Source organism: Diabrotica virgifera, chromosome 6 (assembly GCF_917563875.1).
Source record: "Diabrotica virgifera virgifera chromosome 6, PGI_DIABVI_V3a".
NCBI classification, from domain to species: domain Eukaryota; kingdom Metazoa; phylum Arthropoda; class Insecta; order Coleoptera; family Chrysomelidae; genus Diabrotica; species Diabrotica virgifera.
Window position 1 is genome coordinate 85087595 of NC_065448.1, and position 26786 is coordinate 85114380.

A 26786-nucleotide genomic window follows, 5' to 3' on the forward strand; every position below is an offset into this window, starting at 1 on the left:
ACGGGGGACCGAAAGTCCCTTAGAATAAAAAAAGTTTCTTTTGAATGAAATATTCGAAATTAAAAATCACACTAACTTTTCTCTTGTTTTTTCATCCCATTATCTTTATTAAAATAAACATATATTAGGTATATAAGTTATTAAAATAAACATTATATAAGTTTTCAGGGACTTTCTGCCCTCGGTAATAATGTAAGCTTCCATTCTGCGTTTAAATTTTTCAAAAATACTTATTAGTTTTCTCAGAATTCGAAAAAAATTAATGCATTTAATTAGCACTGGACTAAGATTTTGCGCCTATCCCCAACGAGCACCTCCTCTATACGGACGGTATTTAAAACAAAATTCATTTGCCGATATACTGAGCCTGTACTCTTCCGGACAATCCCTTAAAATGATGTGTACCTAAATGAAAAAAAAATACATAGATATTTTTTCCAAATATTTTAGAATACAAAATTTCAATATTTATATTTTATTATTTCAAATTAACACAGAGATGACAACGAGTGATATTTGATAACTATTTACCTTATCAGCAGTAGGTAATATAATAAAAATCTGGTTCTAGTGTGGGATCCGTCATTAAAATATTTTGTGTGTCGGTCATTAAAAGAAATGTGACACCATAACGCGTTGCTCTAATAATACTTTAACATTGATATTATGTTGTGACTAAAAATGTTAACGGAATGTCTGCTTGGCAAAAGAAAACATCGGCACAATATCAATTTTCTTCTTTGATATGTTACCTATGTGTATGCCAAATTTCATGTCAATCTTAAGTGGTTTTTTAAAATTTATGGGTTTTGCAATATTTTACCGTCAGCGAACGGACTAATAGAAGAGGATCCGATACAAGGCCGATCTGCATCGATCTATTTAATGGATAACAATAATTATTGGACATGTAATTTAGTATGTTAACAATTATAAAAAACAAGGGGTGCATGATCTAATTTTCTTCTGACTATAATCAATTAAATGACTTTTATCTACTCTATGTCATATTATAATATATAAATTTTTAGTTTGTGAAAACTGTCATTATAGATAGCAGTGCTTTAAAGTAAGCATGAAGTAACAATGTATTTTAAATGGGATTTACTTTTTCTCACTGTTTTTGACACACTTTCATATAATTAAATATTCTTTCTTAACTTTCGCGTTTCATGGTGATGACATCTTCTTTTTCTTCAAGTGCCATCTCCGCGAAGGAGGTCGGCAATCATCATAGCTATTCGGACCTTGGAGACGGCTGCTCTGAAAAGTTCGTTTGATGTACATCCGTACCATTCTCTCAGGTTGCGCAACCACGATATTCTGCGTCTCCCTATGCTTCTTTTTCCTTGAATCTTTCCCTGCATAATGAGTTGGAGCAAGTTGTATCTCTCTCCACGTGTAATATGTCCGAGATATTCCAATTTTCTGGTTTTAATTGTATTTAAGACTTCCATTTCTTTATTCACCTTTCTCAGAACCTCTTTGTTTGTGACGTGTTCTGTCCATGATATTTTTAGAATTCTTTTATATACCCACATCTCGAATGATTCCAGTTTTTTCATTGATGCCGCATTCAAGGTCCAAGCTTCCATTCCGTAAAACAGAGTCGAGAAAACGTAGCACCTAGCCAACCTTATTCTTAGCTCTAACCTTAGATCTCTTGTGCAGAGCACAAGAGAGGTGATGACATAATGAGCAATAAATTACAAAAAAAAAATTTGACAGTTTTGTGGTTTGAAAGAAATTAGAATTTTTATATGTTACAGTTCTGAGAATTGTAGAATAGAAATGAATTCCAGTGACGAAGAGTTACAGTATTTTTATTTGTTTATCGTAGATAAAATATTGTATGAAATTGTGAGTGAAGTACTTTTTGCGAACTTACGCGATGTATAGCACTCACTCCGTTTCATAAATAACTATTTTCATATATTAAAAAAAAATGTTTCGACCCGGGTAGATATTATTCCAGATTTTCAGATTTGGGCACAGAGTTGGATTGTTGGGGCATATATGGAGAGCAGGTAGCGCAACAACTATAAACTCAATTTTACAATGGAGACCCGGAGTTAGAAGGAGACGCGGAGGAACTAGAATAAATGGTTACAGGAATTAAAGGAAGATTTATATAGGGCACGAATTAGAGACTAGCAGAAAAACAAAAGAGGATAGAAAGAAATGGCGAAGCATAGTCAATAGTATCGAGTAGCAGATTGGGAAAAATCTGCTCGAAAAAGATGGATCTAGATAGCTTTTTAGCGGGTAATCCCCACCTGGAGGGTTTAGCCATTTAATTTTTTATTACATATTATTATTGGTACATCAAAAATTAAAAGGACGGTGCCTGTAATAAAATCTAAAATATTAAAATTTTCTATAAGTTCAAATTTATTTATTAACATTTTTGATATAATTTTCATAAATAAATGACTTACTATTAACACTTTTTTAATTAGTTCCAATAAATCCATTTTACAGCAATAATAATATATTAGTATTTTTGTTAAAATAAATATCAATCATATTATCATAAATAACACAGGTTTACAAAAAAAACTAAATTTCGGACAATTTGACGAAACCATATGACAAGGGGGTTTTTGGAGTGGCTGATCACAAATCCGGGGTCTGCTCACCTCTATCGCGTCAGGTAAAGGTCATTTCAAGGTCAAATCAAGATAAATCGACAGTCGCTCTGAAAAAGTATATTAGGGGGTTCTTGGGGTCGCTGAAGATGAATCCGGAGTCCGCTGACCTCTATCTCGTCTAGTTCAACGTCATTTTAAGGTCAAATCAACATAAATTGACACAATTGCTCTGAAAGTATAGGGAGTTTTGGGGTCGCTGATCATGAAAACTGCGGTCCGTTGAGCTCTACTACGTCATGTAAAGGTCATTTCAAGTTCAAATCAGGAGGAGTTAACAAAATTGATTTGACCTTGAAATGGCCTTTACCTGACGTGGTTGAGCTCAACGGGCCCCAGTTTTGTGATCAGGGACCCCAAAAACACCCTAATATACTTTTTCACAGCGATTGTGTTGATTTATCTTGATTTGACCTCGAAATGACCTTCAGCTACACGTGATAGAGGTCAGCGGATCCTGGATTCGTTATAAGCGACCCCAAAACCCTCCTAATATACTTTTTCAGAGCGACTGTCGATTTATCTTGATTTGTCCTTGAAATAACCTTTACCTGACGTGATAGAGGTTAGCGAACCCCGGATTCGTAACCAGCGACCCCAAAAACCCCCCTAGTCATATGGTTTCGTCAAATAGTCCGAAATGTATTTTTTGTAAACCTGTATAATCAAAAGAATATCAATATTTTAATTTAAATAGACAACTTTAAAACACAGACAACTGTATTCACAGTAAAAGTTTCAAAAGATCACACATTACGCTCAAAATAGGAGGTAAATCTAGCAGACGAGTCGTTGTGACTTCCAAAATATGACAACACCGCTGGAAGTGACAACGCGCCTTGAACTACCCTATATATGGAAGCCATAACGTATGCTGTACGCTTCGGTATATACGTATATATATACAAAATTTATTTTGGTAAATCCTTTCCCCTCAATAGGTAGACCCATTTTATAAGCCCCCCTTTTACCAAATACACAATTTTTAAAAAATAATTCCTAGTAGAAAAGGTGGAAGTCGGACAGCCTCTTCTGTGTACCGGAAGTCACAACTTAACGTGCATCAATATATATATATATATATATATATATATATATATATATATATATATATATATATATATTAATAATATAGGTATGCAAAGTCCGCATATAGTGTGCTACTTTTTTTATAAACAAAATGGCGCCCGAAAATCGTGTTTTTTTCAATTATTGCTCTATAACTCCGAAGATTTTAACTTTACAACAAAAACACTCAAATAAAAATTCACCGCAATTAAATTCTGCATAGAGATGTGTTTTTCCCGATCTGTTCCGACGAAAATTTTTCTCGAAAAATGAGGGTTTTCCAAACAAAATCTTTAATTTTCAAATAAAGTTTTAGATAAGTAATTATCTACCAATAATTAAATAATTTGGTTACTTAAAAGCCTTCTTGGTTTAGATTATAGTTCCAGAAGCTGGTGAAAATTAAACAAATATTTTAGCAACAATTCAATTGTTAATTAATAATTTACGGTCGCAATAATAACCAAAATAATTATGATACACTGATCAAACTTTGAAAAAGATGAGATGCCTATTTAACATTTTGTCGACAAAATATAAATTTTTTATTTTTTTGCATAATCTTTGAATGTTTAAAAAAAATAGTTATAAACAAATTAAAGTTTTTCAGAAAGTTTTTATTATATTCTAATTTAAAAAAATAGTCAAAATGCGTATTTCAAATATCTTGAAAATGAATGCTTTAAAACTTTTTTGCAACCATTTGCAAAAAAGTTATGAAACAGCAAAGTAAACATACGATCATTACGTTGTTTATAATTTGTTTTAATTCTTTCAAAGCGTAAAAGTGAGTTTAAATTACAAGCTAATTATTTACAAAAAATGTCGATTATTAGTTTAATGGTTATATTTTAATTAAAGATTATAAATATATTTTTTTGTAATTTACACGCGCGAAAGTAGAGTAATACAGTACCGTAGCTATGTATTATGTATATACCCGTCCACATACACAACTCGCGCGAGTTTAAAGCATGTCAGTCGCTTCGAGTGAACATCTCCGTCTCTGTATCAAGCCTACTTTCGCGCTGAAAATTACAAAAAAAAAACATTTTTAATCTTTGAATAAAATATAACCATTGAACTAATGTTTGTTATTTTTTGAGAGTAATTAGTTTGTACAATAAACTCACTTTTAAGCTTTGAAACAATTAAAACAAATTATAAACAACGAAATAATCGTATCTTTATTTTTCTGTTTCATAACTTTTTTGCAAATGGTTGGAAAACATTTTTAAAGCATTTATTTTTAAGACCTTTGAAATACGCATTTTAAGTATTTTTTAAAATTATAATATAATAAACAATTTCTGAGAAATGTTAATTTGTTTATAACTATTTTTTTTAAAACATTTAAAGATTATGCAAGAAAATGAAAAATTTATATTTTGTCGACAAAATATGAAATAGGCATCACATCTTTATAATTTTTCTAAGTTTGATCAATGTCTCATGATTATTTTGGTTGTTATTGCTACTGTTAATTGTTAATTAACATTTAAATTGTTGCTAAAATATTCGTTTAATTTTTACCGGCTTCTGTAGTTACAATCTATACCAAGAAAGCTTTTATTTCACCAAGTTATTTAATTATTGATAAATAATTACTTGCCCCAAAAATTTATTTGAAAATTTGAGATTTTGTTGGGAAAACCCACATTTTCCCAGGAAAATTTTCGTCTGAGTAAATCGGGAAAAACATGCCTCTATGTAGAATTAAATTGAGGTGCATTTCGGAGTTATAGACCAATAATTAAAAAAAACACGATTTGGGGGCGCCACTTTGTTCATAAAAAAAGTAGCACACTATCTACGGAGTTTGCATACCTATATTATTAATATATAGGATCATAATATTCGACTTCAGCAATAAAATTGCTGATAAACCTTTCTTTGTACTTTACTAGTTAGACCAGCGTATTATAACTATTTTTTTTTTCAAAATTTAAAGATTATGCAAAAAAACGAAAAATTTATATTTTGTCGATACAATATTAAATAAGCATCTCATCTTTATAATCTTTAGTTTGATCAATGTATCATGATTATTTTGGTTATTATTGCGATCGTAAATTGTTAATTAACAATTGAATTGTTGCTAAAATATTCGTTTAATTTTCACCGGCTTCTGGAATTACAATCTATACCAAGAAAGCTTTGATGTCACTAAGTTATTTAATTATTGATTAATAATTACTTACCTAAAACTTTATTTGAAAATTAGAGATTTTGTTGGGAAAACCCGCATTTCCCGAGTAAAATTTTCGTCGGAGCAAATCGGGAAAAACATATCTCTATGCACAATTTAATTGCGGTGAATTTTTATTTGGGTGTTTTTGGTGTAAAGTTAAAATCTTCGAAGTTATGGAGCAATAATTGAAAAAAATACGATTTGTCGGCGCCATTTTGTTTATAAAAAAAGTAGCACACTATCTGCGGACTTTGCATCGTATATTATTAATACACACACCCAAACTTATATGGAATCACCATGTATTTCAAAGTAATATTTATTTCTTTTGAAAAAACGTGTTATTGTTGCGAAGATTAAAGGTTTTTATTAAAAATAAACAAATATATAAGACAATCGGTTAGTACAGCCCGGTACGGTATGGATTATTTGCTTGAGTTGGAAGTTGAACGAAAATAAGTAAACTAACTTTTGCGTCCAAAAACGAAAATATGCCTCATGTGGGGTTATAAAACTTACAACGAGGAAAGATTATTGGTCTTGTGGAGAAAGTAATGTTCTCAGATGGACATAGCTGCAGAGCTAGGCGTAATACAGGGCGTTCTGTCCAAAACATATGCTAGGTAAGAGGAACTAGGAAAGCTCAAAAATAAAGCAAGGGAAAGTCGCCAAAAGTAATAACGGCTCTCCACGATCATTTAATTGTCCAATCATCTGGAAGACACCCAACCATTTCTCACCTGCAGCTCCAAAGGCAGATTTTGGAAGCTACAGGTGTAACTGTTTCAGTTGAAACGATAAGAAGAAGAGCTCGTACCAAGAAGTATACAGCAGGAGACAGTTATGGGTTCCCGAGTTATCCAGGCAGCACAAGATTGATCGCCTAAATTGGTGTCTTCACCACCAAAACTGGAACATTGGGAATTGACAAAATGTGCTATTTTCAAAAACAGTCAGGATTTAATGTAATCAGATGACCCACGAAATCGTGTACTTAGAGGTCGAGGAAGACAAGCAAGAACGAAAACTATCAGATCTGTTCACAAATATACAAGGGGAAGTGTAATGTTCTGGAGAGGAATTGTGATCCGTAAAAAAACTCCTTTAATTTTCATCCAATCAATTTTAACTGCTCACAGGTATGTTGATAACCTGTAATCAGGCTGTGGAGAGGTGCAGCAGGAGAAAATTTAATTTTATTGCATGACAATGGACCTCTTCATACCATTAGAGTGACTACAGACATCATTGAAGCAGAAGGTATCCCTTGTTTGGAGTGGCCTGCTTGCTCACCCGAGCTTAATCCTATAGAGTATTTGTGGGATATGTTTAAAAGACAAATTAGAGCTCGACGGGATAATCCACAAAACACCGCACGGCTAGTACAAGCTGCTTTTAAAGGATGGAGCAACCTACCACAACAAAATGTTGATAATTTGATTAGGAACGTGCCCACGCAAATTAAAGCTTGCATGGGGACTAGAGGTGATAACATTGACTACCACAAAATACAAAAAAAATAAATAAAAACAAGTTAAACATTATTTGTTTTACATTGAAATTTTGTATGCTATTGACATTAAAACAACTACTTTCAATTTGTTTGTTAAATACTTTATTGTTTTATTTAATTGTTATGTATGTTATTAAATTGCTTTAAAATAAATATTGTTTAACTTCATGTGTTCCAATGTGTTCCAATAGTATTGGAGAGAGGCATCATCCTTGTCGTAATCCTTTTGTTATTGGAAATTCTTCTGATACAGTGTTGTTTAGTTTGATTTTTGAAGTTGCTGTATTGTATAATTGTTTGACTGCGGCGATGATCGTGTTATTTAAGGAAGATCGTTCAAGAGACCGCCACAGCTTTCTCACAGGAATCCTGTCATATGCTTTTGTGAGATCCACAAATAAAATATGTATTTCCTGTCTTCTTGCAACTTTCTTTTCATTAAGTTAGGGTTAAGTGTTAGGGTAAATATGTGGTCTACGCAAGATCTTCCAACTCTAAAACCTGCCTGCTGTTCAATTTCATGAGGTTCGTATTCTTGCTCAATCATTTTTTTAAAGATTTTAACAAACAGCCTGCTAAAGGTACTAGTGACCGAGATACACCTGTAGTTTCCGCAAATATCTTTTGGACCTTTTTTGTGAATTGGAGTAATCCATGCTTCTTTCCAACTATTTGGGATTTCTTCCCCATTCAAGCATCTTGTAAATAGCACTTTAAGATACCTTATTAGTTTTGGTGTTCCGTGTATTAGAAGTTCTGCTAGTATGCTCTCCGACCCGGATGCTTTGTTGTTCTTCATGGATTTAAGTGCTTGTTGTATTTTTTGTTCTTCTTCCACGTTTACATATTCGCCGTGTACTTTTATACGTTGGGATGAATCAGTGTTATAGATATCTCTGTCTTCATTTAATTCCCTTGCGTAATGCTCCTTCCATGCATCTATCTGGATGGGCTGTATTCGACTTTAATTTGATGTGTCGGTTTTCAAGGATTTTATTGATTCCCATGCCGCTTATGATCGCCCTCCTCCTATGTAACAGTCAACTTCTTTACATTTTGCATCCTATATTTCGTTTTTGTTGTTCCTTGTCATTTCTTTAAATATTCTTTGTTGATTTTTGTATATCACTTTATCTTCAGGGTTCTTAGTGTTCAGCCATCTTTTGTACGCTTCCTGTTTCTTATTTCTTTGCTCTTCAAACTGTGTATTCCAAGCGATTTTTCCCGCTTATCTGTGGACTGGACTGTACTGGTCTCTTCGCCTAGAGCTTCTTGGGCTGCGTTGTGAATACATGCCGTTATATGTTCGTATAATTGGTTGGCTTCAGCAGTTAGGTATTCCTCGAGTAGTTTCTCGTTTAATCTGTTTTGGTATATTTTAGTGCTATATTCTTGTAGGCTTCTGACTTTTATATCTCTTTAGATTTATATCATTTTCTTTTGGTGTTATGCCAACAACTGGTGTTGTCAACAATTCATTTAGTCGTCTACCATTATCGTTTTCAGTCTCTTCACCATATCTTCCTATTACAGGATCTTTCCCCCTTTTTCCTACTCTCGAGTTAAAGTGCCCCAGAAATATTATTTCTTTTTGGTTTCCCACTTTTATAAGGTTATCATTCAGTTGATCATAGAATTGATCTTTTTCTGCTAGATTTGAGAAATCGTCACCATACATGTGTTCCTATAATTGTTAGTTTGTGTCCTTTTATCGTAATATTTACTGAGGCTAGTCTCTCATTTATTGTTTCATAGCTAGTAAGACGTTTCTGATATTTTTATGTATCAATATTGATACACCTTTTGCAGCCCTGTTATTTTTGGGAACTCCACTGTGTATATGTAAATATTCTGACTGTTGATCAATCCCGTTTCCTTTCTTTTTGGTTTCTGTGAGCACTGCTATACCAATCTTCATTTCTGCAAGGTTTCTCATGACATCTTCCGTTTTATTTCTCAATCTCTGGACGTTCCATGTTGTAAAAATCGTTTTCCTTATTCGTAGCGAGTTTCGTCTTCATTTGAGTTCGTCCGTTCTCCGAGGCATAGTACTAGGATTATTAGCATTTATATGATTTCTACAAGTAGTATGGAAGTGCTGGCCCCATGACTTAACCCCATCCAGGAGGACTGGGTAATTTTTGATAAGGTTTTCTCCCTCTAGACTAGTTGTCTTTCAGGACTATAGAGACTTCTTCTTCTTCAAGTGCCGTCTCCTAATCGGAGGTTGGATATCATCATCACTATCTTTACTCTATCCACCGCTGCTCTAAAGAGTTCTATAGAACTGCATCTAAACCAGTCCCTTAAATTCTTTAACCATGACACTCTCCTTCTTCCTATACTCCTTCCGCCTCTTATCTTTCCCTGTATTATCAGTCTTAGCATTTCATATCGCGGTCCCCTCATTACATGTCCCAGATATTGTAACTTTCTTATTTTTATTGTGTTTATTATTTCGCATTCTTTACCCATTTCTCGCAGTACTTCCGTGTTCGTTTTCCTCTGTGTCCATGCTATTCTAAGCATTCTTCTGTAACACCACATTTCAAATGACTGTAGCTTATTTATGTGTTCTTGCTTTAATGTCCAGCTTTCAAGTCCATATTGTAGTATCGAGAACACGTAGTATCTCAAAGCTCTTGCTCTCAGTTCTAAGCTAAGGTCTTTGTTGCAGAGAACTGTTTTCATTTTTACAAACGCATTTCTTGCTATTTCTATCCTGGTCCTTATTTCTGTTGTTTGATCATTTTTCTCTGAAATCCAGGTTCCTAGGTATTTGTATTTATCAACCCTTTCTATCGGCACATTTCCCAAATGTATGCTTGTTTGTATGTTTGTTTTCTTAGTTATTATCATGTATTTGGTCTTTTTTATATTCATTTTTAGTCCATATTCTTTACAGAAATTGTTTGTTTTGTTCAGTAGTAGTTGGAGTTGTTCAGCAGAGCTTGCTATAATCACGGTGTCATCTATAGAGACTAGTCTTCCCTTAACTCGGATCTTCCGCTTTCGGGACCATTCGATTTCTTTCGTCCACTCCGAGCAAATCTCGTTTGCTCCGATCACCGTTGACCTACATGTGTAATCCTAGGCAGGAGCCCTTACAGGGTACTATCTTCCGGGTCAGATGAACCCTGTTTTTTACGAGATCGTTACTCCTCCCCCATCCCCCTTTATCCGGGCTTGGGACCGGCAACATAACAGCTGAACTACTCACGTATTTACAGCACGTTATTTGCAAAAACATAAAAACCCACACTACGGAAAATCTTTATAAGTGTGACATTTGTCTTAAGCAATTTGATGCAGCAGCTAAAACACTACTACAACAGTTCAGTTGACAACTCATTCGAGATTACACACTGGAGAATAACCTTGCAAGTGAGAAATTTGTACATTACATACATACATATAGTACTTCCACTCTAACTTTTCCCATGCATGTAATTATTCATGGATTACTTTTTATACTAGGTCTATTTTTTACTCACAGAAACTAGTATCGCAAAACTAAGCCGCTTGTCCATATAAATCACAATAAGTTAAACAAGGATAAACAAATTGCTATGTCGCTGATATCTTGTTTACTAGATATTAATTCCGTCCATTTACCTTCAGTATTTCACATGATTCGTAACTGAGTGTTTTTATGTTTACATGATGTAAGACACAGGGTTGCGAAAAAGTCTGGCAACACGTTATTTTCTCGGAAACCGCTAGAACGATTTTTATAGATTTTGTTGGGTAAGGGTCTATTACTTACTTACAAGTTTAAATTCTGTATTTCCAATGGTTGGCCACATAGAGGGCCCTGTCATTTGCTATAATTAAGTCTTCTTCTGTGCAGGTCTCTCTCATCTCTGTGCATGATAGTAGATGCCGGCTGGTCTGAACCGCGCCACAGTCGCAGGTATCGTCCTCCTGGTATCCCCATTTTTTCAGGTTACTAGCACAACGTGAAATGCCGGTTCTCAGTCTGCTTAGCGCTTTCCAAGTCGGATACGGTAAATTGTGTCCAGCAGCCATTTCCTCTGAGAGAGGAAAATGTGTCGCGGTAGCTGACGCTTGCCATAGGTGTATTCGGAGCGTCTCTGGCGCTTCGGGGATGGATCTTGATGTTTTCAGGAAGCTTTTCCGAGATCTTAGTCTGCTTGGCTGAGTTTGGTGGTCATATAAGGGGGTCTTCGGTCCGTCTTCTGCTTTTTCCGTTCTACCTCTGACGTGACCTTCCTCCTGATAGGTGGTGGAGCAATTCCAGCTATGGGGTATACCTCTTCGATAGGTGTCGGTTTCAGGCAACCCGATATTATACGGACCGTTTCATTTAGAGCCACGTCGACGTTCTTTGCGTGAGCAGAGTTTGCCCATACTGGTGCTCCAAACTCCGCGGCCGAAAAACATAATGCCAAGGCAGAAGTGAGGAGAGTGTGTGGTTGTGCTCCCCATTTTATATCAGTTAGCTTGCGGATGATATTAGGTTTGTTCTAGCATCAGTTTCAAACGGTTTGAAACCATCAGCGAATAGTCGACCAGCGCGAGTAGAGGAGATATTGTCCTTTTCATGATCATTTTTCAGTGCGTAACAAATGATAGGAAAAAGGGTAAGTCCGTGATAATACACATTTATGACATTTATTTTAACATGACATTTTAGTTAAATCTGACAGTTGTCACATTTTATTTTCAATTTGGAATAAAAACAAATCAATTGTGTCTATTGCATTTATAAAATGGTATTTTCTTTGTTTTGTATAGTCTTATAAATTATACAGATTATATTTGTAATATTATTATCTAATTAAAAAAAAATTATTTTTTTATTGTGGCGCCATCTATCGACACCTAGAATAACTAGAATAAATGTTATAAAAATGTCACCGACGAAATTTAATCACCGACGTGCCTTTTTTTCTGTCACATACAATTTAATGCGTTAGAAAGAAATCGAAAAACTGTGACGCACTGAAAGATGATCATGAGAAATACTGTAGTACTGGTGACTGTATTATGTTCTCTCACTGACCAACTGTTTGCTGACGGTTTCTGACTAGTTTGACTGTTTGCTAGAACAAACCTATTATTTCTGGCACTTACTTTCTTCTTGACATCTTGACAGTGATATCGGTAAGACAGAGTTCTATCCAGACGGACGCCAAGGTATTTTGGTGTCTATTAATACGGCCAATATTATAGTGGTAATTACATTGTTGTCAAATCTTTCGTTTTTCTGGAAATCTAACGAACTTTCTTATTTCAAATGGAACACCCTGTATATGTTTTAAGTTTTGGAATCCTTAACGGATACTGATTATTTTTCATATGATATTTCCTATACCTGAATGCTATAATTTCGGAGTTATTGTTACATTTATTAAAAAAAAATTAACAATTTATAAAAATCAATTTTTTCGGCCCGTGTAGACATTAGGTTTGTTCTAGCAAACAGTCAAGCTAGTCAGAAACCGTCAGCAAACAGTTGGTCAGTGAGAGAACATAATACAGTCACCATTGCTATCCCATCTACTCGCACTGGTCGACTATTCGCTGATGGTTTCAAACCGTTTGAAACGGATGCTAGAACAAACCTAATATTTTAGGTTCTTTGGATCATTGGGAACAAAAAAAGCTCTTTTGTAATTTTTCTCTAAAGTTAATCGTTTTCGAGTTATAAACAATTTAAAACTGAAAAAACGAAAAATGACGATTTTCAAGGTTCAAAAACACAAGTAAATTTTTTTTTTTTGAAATTAGAACATACTTAAGTTCAAGATCAAACCTTCTTCTATCAGATACCAATAAGAATTTTTGGCACGTTTTATTCTAAAATATTGTTTTTTTAATTATTAATGAAGCGCATATGAGAGAACGGGCGATTGGGCTGCATTAACAACTGAATAATAGTAAAAAAATGAATAACCATTTTCAATTTCGTTGCAAAACGAAAATACAGCCGAACCATATTCTAGTCCAATCAGAGAGTGCTGCAAGCACCTCTACCGGTTTCGAAACTTATTAGTCTCTCATCAGACATTTTTGATTTACATTTACTCTGTGTGGAGTATGAAGGGAACCATTCTCGTTGGAACTTTACCACGCTGAGCAGATGGGACGTGAATTGTAAATTGTAGAATTCCCTCATCTTCCTTAGTCTCAGCATCCGTATGGCTTGCAAATTGTAGAAGCCTCGGAGGTGTAACCAGAGAAGGTTCCCATTGTTTTCATTCTGGTGGGATGTTCTATATGCCATTAGAATGAAAACTTAATCTTTTTGAAAAATAATATTTTAAAATAAAACAAGACCAAATTGCCTATTGGTAGCTGATAAAATATGGCCTGAACTTGAACTAAGGCAATTCGTAGTTTCAAAAATAATATTTTTTACTTGTGTTTTTGAACCTAGAAAATCGTCAATTTTCGATTTTTTTTTCAGTTTTAAATTGTTTATAAATCGGAAACGATTAACTTTAGAGGAAAACTACAAAACACCTTTTTTGTTCACAATGAACCAAGGGACTTAAAATAATGGCTACCCAGGCCGAAAAAATTGATTTTTATAAATTGTTAAAATTTTTTTTAAATAAATATAGCAATAACTCCGAAAATGTGGCATTTGGGTATAGGGAATATCATATGAAAAATAATCAGTATCACTTAAGAATTCCAAAACGCAAAAAATATATAGGGTGTTCCATTTGAAATAAGAAAGTTTATTAGATTTCAATATTGGCCGCATCAAAAGACCCTCACACCGTGCGAGTAGATGGGATAGCAATGGTGACTGTATTATGTTTGACTGACCAACTGTTTGCTGACAGTTTCTGACTAGCTTGACTGTTTTCTAGAACAAACCTAATGTCTACACGGGCCGAAAAAATTGATTTTTATAAATTGTTAATTTTTTTTTTAATAAATGTAGCAATAACAAAAAATGTAGAAATTATAGCATTCAGGTATAGGAAATATATGAAAAATAATCAGTGTCCGTTACGGATTCCAAAACTTGAAACATATACAGGGTGTTCCATTTGAAATAAGAAAGTTCGTTAGATTTCCAGAAAAACGGAAGATTTGACAACAATGTAATTACCACTATAATATGGGCCGCATTAAAAGACCCTCACCCACCAAAATCCATAAAAATCGTTCTAGCGGTTTCCGAGAAATTGCCGTGTTGCCAGACTTTTTCGCAACCCTATATTTATGTTTACTGTGCAAAAAATATGTGAGCAGAACAGCAATTTAGTACATATTTGTAAAGATTATAAATAATACAAAAATAGATTGTTCAACTCCTAACTTGGTTTTTAATTACCTTTGTCATCGTTAAAAGTAAATGTCAAATATAAGTGCTTTTATATTTTGGCTTACTCTGTATATTCTTCTTCTTATGGTGCTGTCTCCTTCAGTGAAGGTTAGCGACTACACTGGCAAATCTGTCTCGGTCCAATGCGGCTTTAAACAATGATATTGATTCTGTACATTAGTTTTCCTTATTGTTATGATTTATGAATTTCTGATTAGAAATTGAATCATTTAGTAATTTTTTTGTTAACCTTTAACTACACGCGCTGGCGTATTTTGTACGCCAGATATAAGAATTCTGGGCGAATAATCGGCGTTCTGGGAAGATCGTAATTTACAGTTTATTATTCCTTGTTTCCGGTGGTGGACAATATACGCCACGATTATATTAATATGTCATAATATAAGTACATATTTCAATTGTTTTTTAGTCATTATGGCACAAAATATATTTTTCTTTATAAAAAATACTTTTTCTCCTGTAAAAAATCACATTTCAAAAAATTTTTTATTAGTAATTTTATTTATCATGGAATCCAGTTATTCCATGATTCCAGTTATAAATCCCAATTGGCTTACAGGGAAGGAACTCCAAGTATTCACTGATGCCGAATAAGGTTTATAACAAACAACTAAATGTATTTTTTCAAAAAAAAAATAAACAAATCCGCTGTTTTTAAGTGTATTCTCTTGTGGCGTATAAAGTACGCCACGCGTGTAGTTATGTTATAACTTAATGCGCGGGTAGTAAAGGTTAAATAAGTTTGAAAAATATAAAAATGTTGATTTTGAAAAATATTTTAGGGTCGCCGGTGACCCCATCTTTGAAAATCGTTCCACTAATTTCACCTTGTATTTCTAGAGTTAATACTTTAATATTCTTACCTCACAAATTCACGAACAACAAGTAATACGAATCGCAAAGAAGAATGTTCATAATCAAAAGTCCTTATTTACTCTTCAAACAATTTAAAAAAAAAACAATATTTCCACCTGTTTATGGCAGAAGCACACAAGAATTAAAAATGTTTGCAAAGGTTTTCTAAGCCCTGTTCACTGTGAAGTCATTCTTAGGTAGTCTTGTTTAAAATATATTTTTCCCTTTATTGACAATCAGATATAATAAAAATAAGTCTATTTATTTGTTGTACAATAATATAGTAAATTAATAATTGTAAGTGTGGTGGCGTGGAGAGGTAAATATCCAGCGATGTTTCCTCACTTTCCTCTTTGGTCGGTTGGCCAGCTTCTTCTGAGTCTTCTACTGTGGACAGGTTGCAATAGTGGATTAGGGTGTTGTGGTGTTTTCTGTTGTTTTTTCGAATGACTTCGTTATGGAGTTTTTAGGTCACCATGATACCTACCATGGTGCATTAACTATTGCTTGAAGTATCTTGCATTGTGTTCTCTGGATAATCACGGTATTGAATTTGCTAGCACAGCCCCACAGTTGAATGCCATAATAAGTCCAGATTGGATTTATCACTGCTTTATATATTAGCAATTTGTTTTCTATTGATAACTGGGATTTTCTACAGATGAGCCAGTAAAGTTCTTTGGTTTTTATATTAAGTTATGTTCTTTTCTTTGTTACATGGTATTTCCAGTTGAGTTTACTGTCATTGAAGCTCTAGATATTTGACTTGATTCCTGTCCGGAGGAGTGAATGTTATGTGGGATGATTTTGTTTCGTTTACCTTAAATTTCCACTTCTTCCGCCATATTTCAAGCGAGTTTATATGCTCTTGGAGATTTTGGGTTGCTGCAATAGAATCGTCATGCTTGGCAAAAATAGCAATGTCGTCTGCGAATCTCCCAATGGTTCTTTTATCATTTGTAGGTAAGTCTAGATGTATAGATGTAAGTATAATATAGTCTAGTATAGAGTGTGTACAATAATGGCCCTAGTATGCTCCCCTGTGGTACGCCAGAGTGAATAGGCTTGGGTTCAGATACTTCTTCTTTAACTTTTACTTTAAACTGTCGTTCATGTAAGTAAGCTTTCAGTAGGTTGTAGATAGTAACTTGCAGGAAGAATTATTTTATTTTGCATAACAAACCTGGATGCCAGACATTCTAAAAAGCCTGACTGATGTCTATAAAGGCAGCTGTGCAGTACTGTTAATTTAAAGTGACCGGTTGATGGCGTTTACTATGCGATGGTATGTTTGTATTGTTGAATGGTTTTGTCGAAATCCGAACTGGTGATCTGGGATCCAATTTTGTGGATTTATTTCTGCATTTATTCAGCTTATGATAAGTCTTTCAAGCAGCTTGGAGATTGTTGGTAATAAGCTGATAGGCTTATATGATGAGAAATCAAGTTTTTGCCAGGCTTTGGTATCATAATTATCTGTCCAATTTTGAGTGCTTTGGGCCAGTAGTCACATCTGAGTATTGCATTGAATATGTGCAGTGTGCAGTAGTTTTACTGTGCCCTTTTTGGGTTATTCTTTTAATATTTTTGCAGAAAATAGAAAATTTATAAGTCTTATTTCTGTTTTTATTTTAGGGTTGACACAAGAGGAAGACACATTGAAAACTGTACCTGTATATTCAAGTGATAAAAATCCAGATGAAAGTCTACCTGCTGAAGAAAATACATTCAAATGTGAAATTTGTTTTAAGCAGTTTTTCCAGCAATCTTCATTAGAATCTCACATGAAAAATCACACTGGAGAAAAATCTTTCAAGTGCGAAATTTGTTTCAAGCTGTTTTCTCTGGCAGGTGGTTTGAAGCAACATAAAAAAACACACACTGGAGAAAAACCTTACCAGTGTGAAATTTGCTTCAAACCATTTTCTCAACGAAGTCAAATGAAACAACATATGAGGTTGCACACTGGAGAAAAGCCTTACAAGTGTGAACTTTGTTTGAAGCAGTTTTCTCAACTAAGCCATATGAAACAACATATGAGGTTGCACACTGGAGAAAAACCATACAAGTGTGAAATTTGTTTTGAGAAGTTTTCACAAGCAAGTTCTTTGAAATATCATTTTAGATCGCATACGGGAGAAAAACCAAACAAATGCGAAATTTGTTTCAAGGAGTTTGCCCGAAAAGGTTATTTAAGTGAACACATGAAAGTTCACACCGGACAAAAACCTTATAAGTGCGAAATTTGTTCTAAGGAGTTTGGTTTTGTACATAATTTTAAACAACATATAAACACGCACACTGGAGAAAAACGTTATAAGTGTGAAATTTGTTTTAAGCAGTTTACTGCACAAATTAGTTTGAAACGACATATGAGATCGCACACTGGGGAAAAACCACACACTTGCGAAATTTGTACCAAACAGTTTGCTCGTAAAAGTACTTTAAACACACACATGAAAGTTCATACTGGGGAAAAACCTTATAAGTGCGAAATTTGCTTTAAGCGGTTTGGAGAAGCTCACCATTTGAAACAACATACAAAAAAGCACACTTGAGAGATTCCTAATTATCCCCAGTCGTAGAAGAAAGAAAACTAATTCCCCAACACTAATTTGGGTTCAGAACACAACACGGAACGATAGAACAGCTACATAGACTGGTAAAACACATCAGAAGTGATCTAGAAAATAAAAGGTATTGCCCTGCTGCATTCCTGGACATTGGTCAGGCCTTCGACAAGGTATGGCATGCTGGTATCCTATTTAAACTAAAGAAAAACCTTCACCATCCTTTTTCTCTCTCTCTCTCTCTCTCTCCTATGGCGCTACAGGCCAAGTCTGGCCCTGGCCTCTCCCAGCATCCGCCTCCAAGTATCTCTGTCTCTGGCTGCTCTCCTCCAGTTGTCCACCCTCAATATCTCTTTAGCATCGGTTCTCACTTCCTCTATCCACCTCTTACTTGGTCTTCTTACTGGCCGACGCGCGACGTCCCTCCATAGTTCCACTAAGCGTTCTACTAGGTATTCTTTTCTTATCCATTGTCCAGTCTTATCCACTATCCAGTTGCCATTAAGTCATTGAAATGTGATCAACTCAATTTGGATCCCACGTGTTGGGAAACCTGTATACCTTACCTTAGGGCATTATCCTGTTTGCCATGTGACCATCACGGGCCTTTTTCTTGAAGTATGCACTTTTAAGGCATCTATATTTTATGTAAAGGGTTTTTACCCAGATATTTTTCTTTTGTGGCTCAGCTAGCATCCAGTTTATCGAACACTGATGATGATTTTTTATAAAAATCGAAAACGTTTTGTTGTGATGTAGCCCTTTTAAGGGATTTTTAATAAAAAAATTTTATACCTTTTACAAAGGATTTCTTTCCAACTTTTCTTATCCCTTCTTATAAGGTGACCTAACAAGCGCAATCTTTGTATTTTTGCGTAATTTGCTATAGAGGGTTCTCTGTAATATTGGTATAACTCGTGGTTGAACCTTAGTATCTTTATACCATTGTCGCAAATAATGGATCCCAGTATCCTCCTTAACATCTTTCTTTCAAAAGTATTAATATGGTTTATTGTCTTTTCAGTCATAATCCACGTTTCTACACCATATGTTGCTATTGGCCGTATGATGGTTTTATATATTTTAAACTTTACTTCCCTATGGATGTTTTGGATCCAAACACCTGCGACAGAGAGAAGTATGGTTTGTTAGCAAGCATTATCCGTTTCCGTATTTCTTCATCCTCGATGCCGTTCTGTTATCTGTACACCCAAGTATGTGAGCTGTTCTACTACTTCTATATTAGCGTCGTCTATTGTTAAATTCTGCAAGGTTCGTTGGTTCCTTGCTTGTATTAGGGCTTTAGTTTTATTTACGTTGACGACCAGTCTTTTTTCGCATTTTCTTCAAGCTCCACATTTAGTTCTGTAACGTCTCTTGCGGTTTTTCCCATCAAGTTTGGATCATCTGTGTACATTGCAATCTGCTTAGACTTATTAAACAGTAATTTTTTTGATTTACGGACATATTTTTCTGATGACGTATTTCATACATCCTTTTTATCAAATTCTGGAAAGCTATATTTTTAACCGACATTTCCTAGTCAATCAGGGAATGAATACACAAGACTAAGACCAATAAAAGCCGGAGTACCACAAGATAGTGTCTTAAGACCGATATTGTACTTGCTCTACACTGCTGACCTACCGACAAGTGTGACAGAACAACGTGTGCAACTTTTGCTGATGACACCGCTGAACTAGTCTCTCGCCATGATCCAATCACAGGATTTAGAACCCTTCAAAAAAATCTTAAGAATATCCAAAGATGACTCAAAAAATGGAAGATAAAGGCGAATGAGAGTAAATCCACCCATGTAACATTCACCACGAAAAGGCAAACATGTCCATCTGTAACTCTGAACGAAACACAACTCCCACAAACGGATACTGTCAAGTACCTAGGAGATTAACTTGGCAAAAGCACATTTTCACAAAAAGAGAACTAGGAATAAAGTTCCGAGAAATGTACTGGATCATCGGTCGTAAATCTCGACTATATCTTGAAAGAAAACTGCTGGCTGATATATAAAGCTGTATTAAAACCAGTGTGGACCTATGGTATCCAACTTTGGGGGACAGCCAAACAAATCTAGAAATACTGCAGAGATTCCATGCTGAATGCCCCTTGGTACGTGCCAAACTATGTGATAGAGGACAGAGCAAGATTTTAATGTGCCATCCATAAAAACAGAAATAACAGAATATTACAAAAATTATTCCAAGAGACTAGAATTTCATCCAAACGAGTTGGCGAACATCCCCACTGTTGACCATAATGATGTACGACGCCTGAAGAGATTCAAAATAGTGGACCTAGCAAATAGATTCGAATAATCTGTGATAACTTAACTTATCTTAACTTGTTTTAATTTAATTTATGTAAAGACTGTGATCACTGGATCTCCCTATACAGGCCAAATTTTTAATTTTTGTCTAATACTTTACCTATTCTTCTTAGTTAAGGACAGGTTATAAATATTATACAATTTTAAAAAAAATCTGGACAAAGTACGGTATCCCCCTAAATTAAGAGGGCTGTGAAATTGCGAACGCAAGTTGCATTTATCATATTTGGTAAACTTGTCATTAGTTGTCAACTTGACATTACATTACGGTTAAAATCTTTGTCATTTTGGTTCTTTCTACCGATGAAACAGTTTTTTTTAGTAGACCATTATTCCCGCTCATGTGGAGTTGAACGTAATAATGGCCCATGTTTAAAACAAGTGCCAGAAAGACATCAACATCAACATTTTAACAAGGCGTCCCCTAGTAAAGCTGTAATGCTAGCGGTTGTTGAGAAATTTCGTCGCACTGGTCGCATTATGTCAACGTAAAGGTTCTTCAGGTCGTCGAAGAACAGTTTGTACCGATACTATAGTTTGTTTTTTTAACCAAGAGGAGTGATTCAAATTTACCGCGCCGTAATGCTTGTTTCTAATTGGTCCAACCGCAGGCAAGTTTACTCCCATTGACATATTAAGCCTAGAGTCGGCATACTCACCAAAAAAGCGTAATGCGGAAACAGCATGTAAACAGTCGATCGGTGGTCTATCTATCTCTTTTAACCAAGCGACTTTTGACATGTGACGGACAAAGATGGCTAGACCACTCAATCCTATGTCGGCGTTACACCTCGATGCATAGAGTGGCATATCCCTAGCACAGAATAAATAACCACACAGAAGCGAATCTGACTGTCGTTTCCATTGATTTTGTGGGGACCAAAATATTTGACCTTGTGCACCAGTTACAGAATAGAATTTGATGTTCTAAGGAATAGACCATTCCAAATTAGGTAATATTTTTGACAAGTAGTTATTAATTAAATATGAAATATAAAATTTAACTATAAAATATAAATAAAATAGAAAATACAACATCTATAAATATAAAATTTAACTATAAACAACTGTCACGTCAGTCGCAAAAGTGAGGTTGCACCAGTTACGTTGACACATGAGCATGAAAATTATGTTACTGTTTTCGGCAGGAGTTTCGCTTCTGTGTGGTTATTTATTCTGTGTCCCTAGCCAAGTCTATCCTCTTTACATGTGGCTGTTTACTCCACTGTTATTAAATTTTGACACTAATGAAATTTTGGCACTGTCATTTTATAGGTTAATTAAGTATATCGGCGATTTTTTGCGTTTTCTGCATTATTCCTTTAATTTTTAGATTTTTAGTCTACTTTTATATAAAAACAGTTGTTTTTAGAACTCTTTAGCGATGCGATGTGTTAGTATAATATAATATGTATGGATTATCATCGAAAGCTGATTTGATCAACGAAAAAAGAATATGAATTTGGTGACTTTTCTAGTAACCTTCTTGGGTGTGAATCTGTCTTTTTAGTTTACTCATCTTGATTAAAAAATCAACTTATAGTGAAAGGCGCGTGGATAACCAAATCATCCAATTTCCACAAAGAAGTCTTGTACGAACAGCACGTAAACTGAATATAAGTGAAACATCTACACGTCGAATGTTCAAATCTATTGGCGGCTTTCCATACCGTATTCAAGTGGGATAACGACTAAATGTTGTGGATAAACGTGAAAGAGAAATTTACTGTGGACGCATGCTGAGCTTAGGCCCGTATTCATAGTCGGTACTCAAGTCTGAGTCGATGCTTAAGGTCGACCTTGAACAAATTCTTATACAAATTTGTATACAAATTTTTTCAAGGTCGACCTTAAGCATCGACTCAGACTTGAGTACCGACTATGAATACGGGGCTTAGTGTATGAAGAAGATCCCGATTTATTAAGAAACGTTTGGTTTTCTGACGAAAGTCACATTCACCTCAACGGTTACATCAACCGATAAACAAATCGATTCCTTTAGTTTGAATTTCCTGATGCCATTGCAGAAAAGCCTCTCCACAGTGCTCGAGTAGCCATTTGGGTTGCTGTGTCTGGTCATGGGATAATTGGTCCTTATTTTGTTGAAGACGAGAATGAACAGCCAGTTACTGTCAATCAAGAGCGGTACAGACATAATATTGTGACACCTTTTGTCGTGCGCGTAATTTAAGTATCCGTAAGCAATGGTTTCAACAAGATGTCGCAACAAGCCTTAAAGCCGACCACTACATAAATTGGCTCTGTGAACATTTTGGTAACAGAATAATTTCTCGTCACACAGATTTCGAGTATCCACTTCATTCACCGGATTTAACACCACCTGATGTCTACATTTGGGGTATGATGAAGAATTCCCATATTTCGCTCGGAAAATCCGCCAGAAACTGTTAAGGCCGCGTCCCACGATCAAATAATTTGATCAAACTGGTTTGAGCAAACTGAAAGTGACAGTTAGTGACGTCACATCCTGAGTGTTCATTGTGGATAATAATGAAACATTTTAATTTTAAATAAAGTACAAACAAGTTAGACAACTCAATACAAAAAATTTGATCAAACTAGACTGATAGTGAGAGCACAGATTTGTAGAATTTCAAAAAAACTGCAATTGTGACGTCACTTTGACGTACTTCCTCAAGTACGTCAAGTTTGCTCAAACTGTTTGATCAAATTATTTGATGGTGAGACGGCGGCCTTTAGAGAACTACGGAAAAGAATACAAACTATTTACAACATTTGCAGCAACCGCTTTTCTTAAATATGTTGAATGATCTTCAGAAACCATATGAAGCTTGTTTGCAACGCCATATAGTGCACATTTTGAACATATTTATTATAAAAATTAATACATAATTTTTTTTTTTAAAACATTTTTGATTTTTTTTTTATATATTTTTTACTTTCAGTACTGTTTATTTTGGCGGATACTGTATTTGGTGACTATTGATGATGTATGAAATGAAAAACATGGCGCAAAAAGTCTTACCTGTTGTATAAAAGCAGTCTAGTAGAACTAATATGGAAGCAAGTAAAACTACCAGAAGACTGAAACCTAAATATGGTTGTACCTATCCACAAAAAAAGAAATCGAAACTATTTATGATTAGACCGGACAGTATCGTCGCCCCCGCTAGCGAAATTATTCCGATTCGATTTTTTTGCACAAACTTACTCAAAAAGAGGTCCTTATAACATATCCACAGGGTGCCGGGCGGTGCCGTGGTCGAAAAATTGTTATACAATTTTTTTAAACAAATTCACAAAAATAATTTTTTCATTTCGAACAATATTTTTTAGATAATTTGGGTCATTCTGAGCAAAAAGGTATCTTGGCATTTTTGTATAAAATTGATTGTTGTCGAGTTATATGCGATTAAAAATTTGAAAAATGCAAAAATGGCCATTTTCAAGGCCTAATAACTCGATTAAAAATTATTATTATGAAATTCAAAAAGTGAACAAATCAAGTTTTAAACCCCTTCTTCAAGGTCCTGAAGAGATTTTTGCCATTTTTTTTTTATTACAAAGGTGCTATTTTTAATTATTAACAATTAGCGCTATAGTCCAACTGTATTGTCGCCCCCGTTAGCGAAACTATTTCGATTCGATTTTTTTGCACAAACTTTGTGAAAATGTGCTTTTGCCAAGTTAATCTCATATCAAGGTGGATTCCTAGGTACTTGACAGTATCCGTTTGTGGGAGTTCTGTTTCGTTCAGAGTTACAGATGGACATGTTTGCTTTTTCGTGGTGAATGTTACATGGGTGGATTTACTCTCATTCGCCTTTATCTTCCATTTTTTGAGTCATCTTTGGATATTTTTAAGATTTTTTTGAAGGGTTCTAAATGCTGTGATTGGATCATGGTGAGAGACTAGTTCAGCGGTGTCATCAGCAAAAGTTGCACACGTTGTTCTGTCACACTTCTCGGTAGGTCAGCAGTGTAGAGCAAGTACAATATCGGTCTTAAAACACTATCTTGTGGTACTCCGTCGTTTATTGGTCTTAGGCTTGTGTATTTATTTCCCTGCTTGACTAAAATATCGGTTAAAAATATAGCTTTTTAGGATTTGATAAAAAGGATGTATGTATGAAATATGCCATCAGAAAAATGTCCGTAAATCCAAAAAATTTACTGTTTAATAAGTCTAAGCAGATTGCAATATACCAGATGATGTAAACTTGATGGGAAGAACTGCAAGAGACGTCACAGAACTATATTTGAAGCTTGAAGAAAATGCGAAAGAAGACTGGTCGTCAACGTAAATAAAACTAAAGCCCTAATACAAGCAAGGAACCAACGAAACTTGCAGAATTTAACAATAGACGACGCAAATATATAAGTAGTGGAACAGCTCACATACTTGGGTGTACAGATAACTTAGAACGGCAGCGAGGATGAAGAAATACGGAAACGGATAATGCTTGCTAACAAAGCATACTTCAGTAGGGGGTGGGACACTAAACAGTGGAAAAATTTTGTAGATCTTCGGAAAATTTCGACGTTTTGGCCCACCAAAATTTCGGCGTTTGACCCACCCCCAAATTTCGGCAATCTTATGTGGGAAAATTTCTCACTACCTGGTAGCACCTACTCACACCCGTGGACCAATCAAATGTACCTGACTGCATGCCTACCAGTTTTTATTCAAATTTTGTTAATCATATATCTATTATAATTCGAAAAACAAAAAACGCCTGTGCGGGGATTTGAGCCGACGTCCCTCTGTGTGAGAAATTTACAAGGCAGGTCAAAGCTAAAAAAGCAGGCTTGGATGACAGAAGACATTTTGGATTTGATGGAACAACGGCGATTAGCGAAAAGCAACGAAACACTTTATAACAGCATACAAAAAGAAATTCGACGTAAAATACGAGAAGCAAAGAGTCAACATCTAGCCAAACAGTGTCAAGACATTGAAGAACTTGAAAACAAATATGACACGTTTAACATGTATAAAAAAGTGAAAGAAGCGGCTGGTATCTTCAATAAGAAACAAACTGCATTGCTACAAGATAAACATGGTAAAGTAATATTTGAAGTAGAAGACAAACTTAAAGAATGGGAAAATTACGTTACGAACCTATTCGAAGACCATAGGAGTAGTTCACCACCCAATATTACTAACCCGATATTACTAACTGCGACGGACCCCTAATACAATCATCAAAAGATGGCAGAGCGACTGGTCCTGATGAAATTCCAACTGAAATATAGGTACAAGCTTATAAATGATAGCAATGTTTTAGAGGCTATAACTTCGTTTTTAAATACCATTTATACCAGGGGACAACTTTTCACTGTTTATAGCTCTACCTAAGAAGACAACAGCAAAAACCTGTGCTGATTATAGAACCATCAGTTTGTTAAACCATTTATTGAAAATTTTTCTGAAGGTAATACATCTACAATAAATGCGAGGAATACCTGGATGACACACAGTTTGGTTTCCGTAACGGGTTTGGAACGAGAGAGGCATTGTTTGGAATAAACGTACTTGCTCAAAGATGTCGAGATATATCTATAGACATATGCTGTTGTTTTATTGACTTCCAAAAGGCATTTGATCGTGTTAAGCACTCTATATTGATCGAAGCTCTAAGACATAGGCTTGGACGGCAGAGATGTTCGAATAATTGCAAATTTATACTGGAATCAAACAACATCAGTTTTAGTAGATGGTGTGGAATCACAGGCTCTTAATATTAAAAGAGGAATACGGCAGGGATGCCTCTTGTCAGCACTGCTTTTCAACGTTTACTCCGAAAGAATTTTCAGAAAAGCTCTTTCTGAACGGAGACAGGTCTGGATCTGAACATTTTTGAAGATTTTTGACCCCCCCCCCCAACCTGCGTTACGTAATACTTGAACGGTTCCTAAACAGAAGCATATAAAACCGTCTATATATATGTAAATAAAACCAAACTTGAGCAAGTTGATAAAATCGTTTACCTTGGACAGCAACTAAATTGTAACGCAGAAAGACACGGCAAAATTAGATCTAGGATATGTTATGTAATTTAATAAAACTATGGACCGACTTTGACTACTTTATTTAAACACATTAATATTAATTTATATCATTACACGAGACAAGATGGACATCTTCCACATGGCATCATTGCCGACATTACAGTGTTCTGTCTCCGTGTGACATTTCTTTGACAGCTCCCAAATTGGGGTGTGTTCCGAAATGTCATAACTTAAATAAGTAAATATACAACATTTCTCCCCTTCTTTTTAAAG

The 26786-nt window shown here is 34.9% G+C and overlaps 1 protein-coding gene across 1 annotated transcript in view; it reads left to right on the forward strand.

The window, feature by feature from the left end:
- The window catches only part of LOC126886553 (zinc finger protein 287-like), a 64764-nt gene extending 38184 nt beyond the window's left edge, over positions 1-26580 (forward strand). Inside the window, exon 2 of the mRNA XM_050653508.1 lies at positions 17238-26580. Within this exon, the coding sequence (XP_050509465.1) occupies positions 17238-18160 (923 nt within the window). The 3' untranslated portion in view covers positions 18161-26580. The remainder of the gene's footprint in view (positions 1-17237) is intronic.
- The last annotated feature ends 206 nt before the right edge of the window (positions 26581-26786 follow it).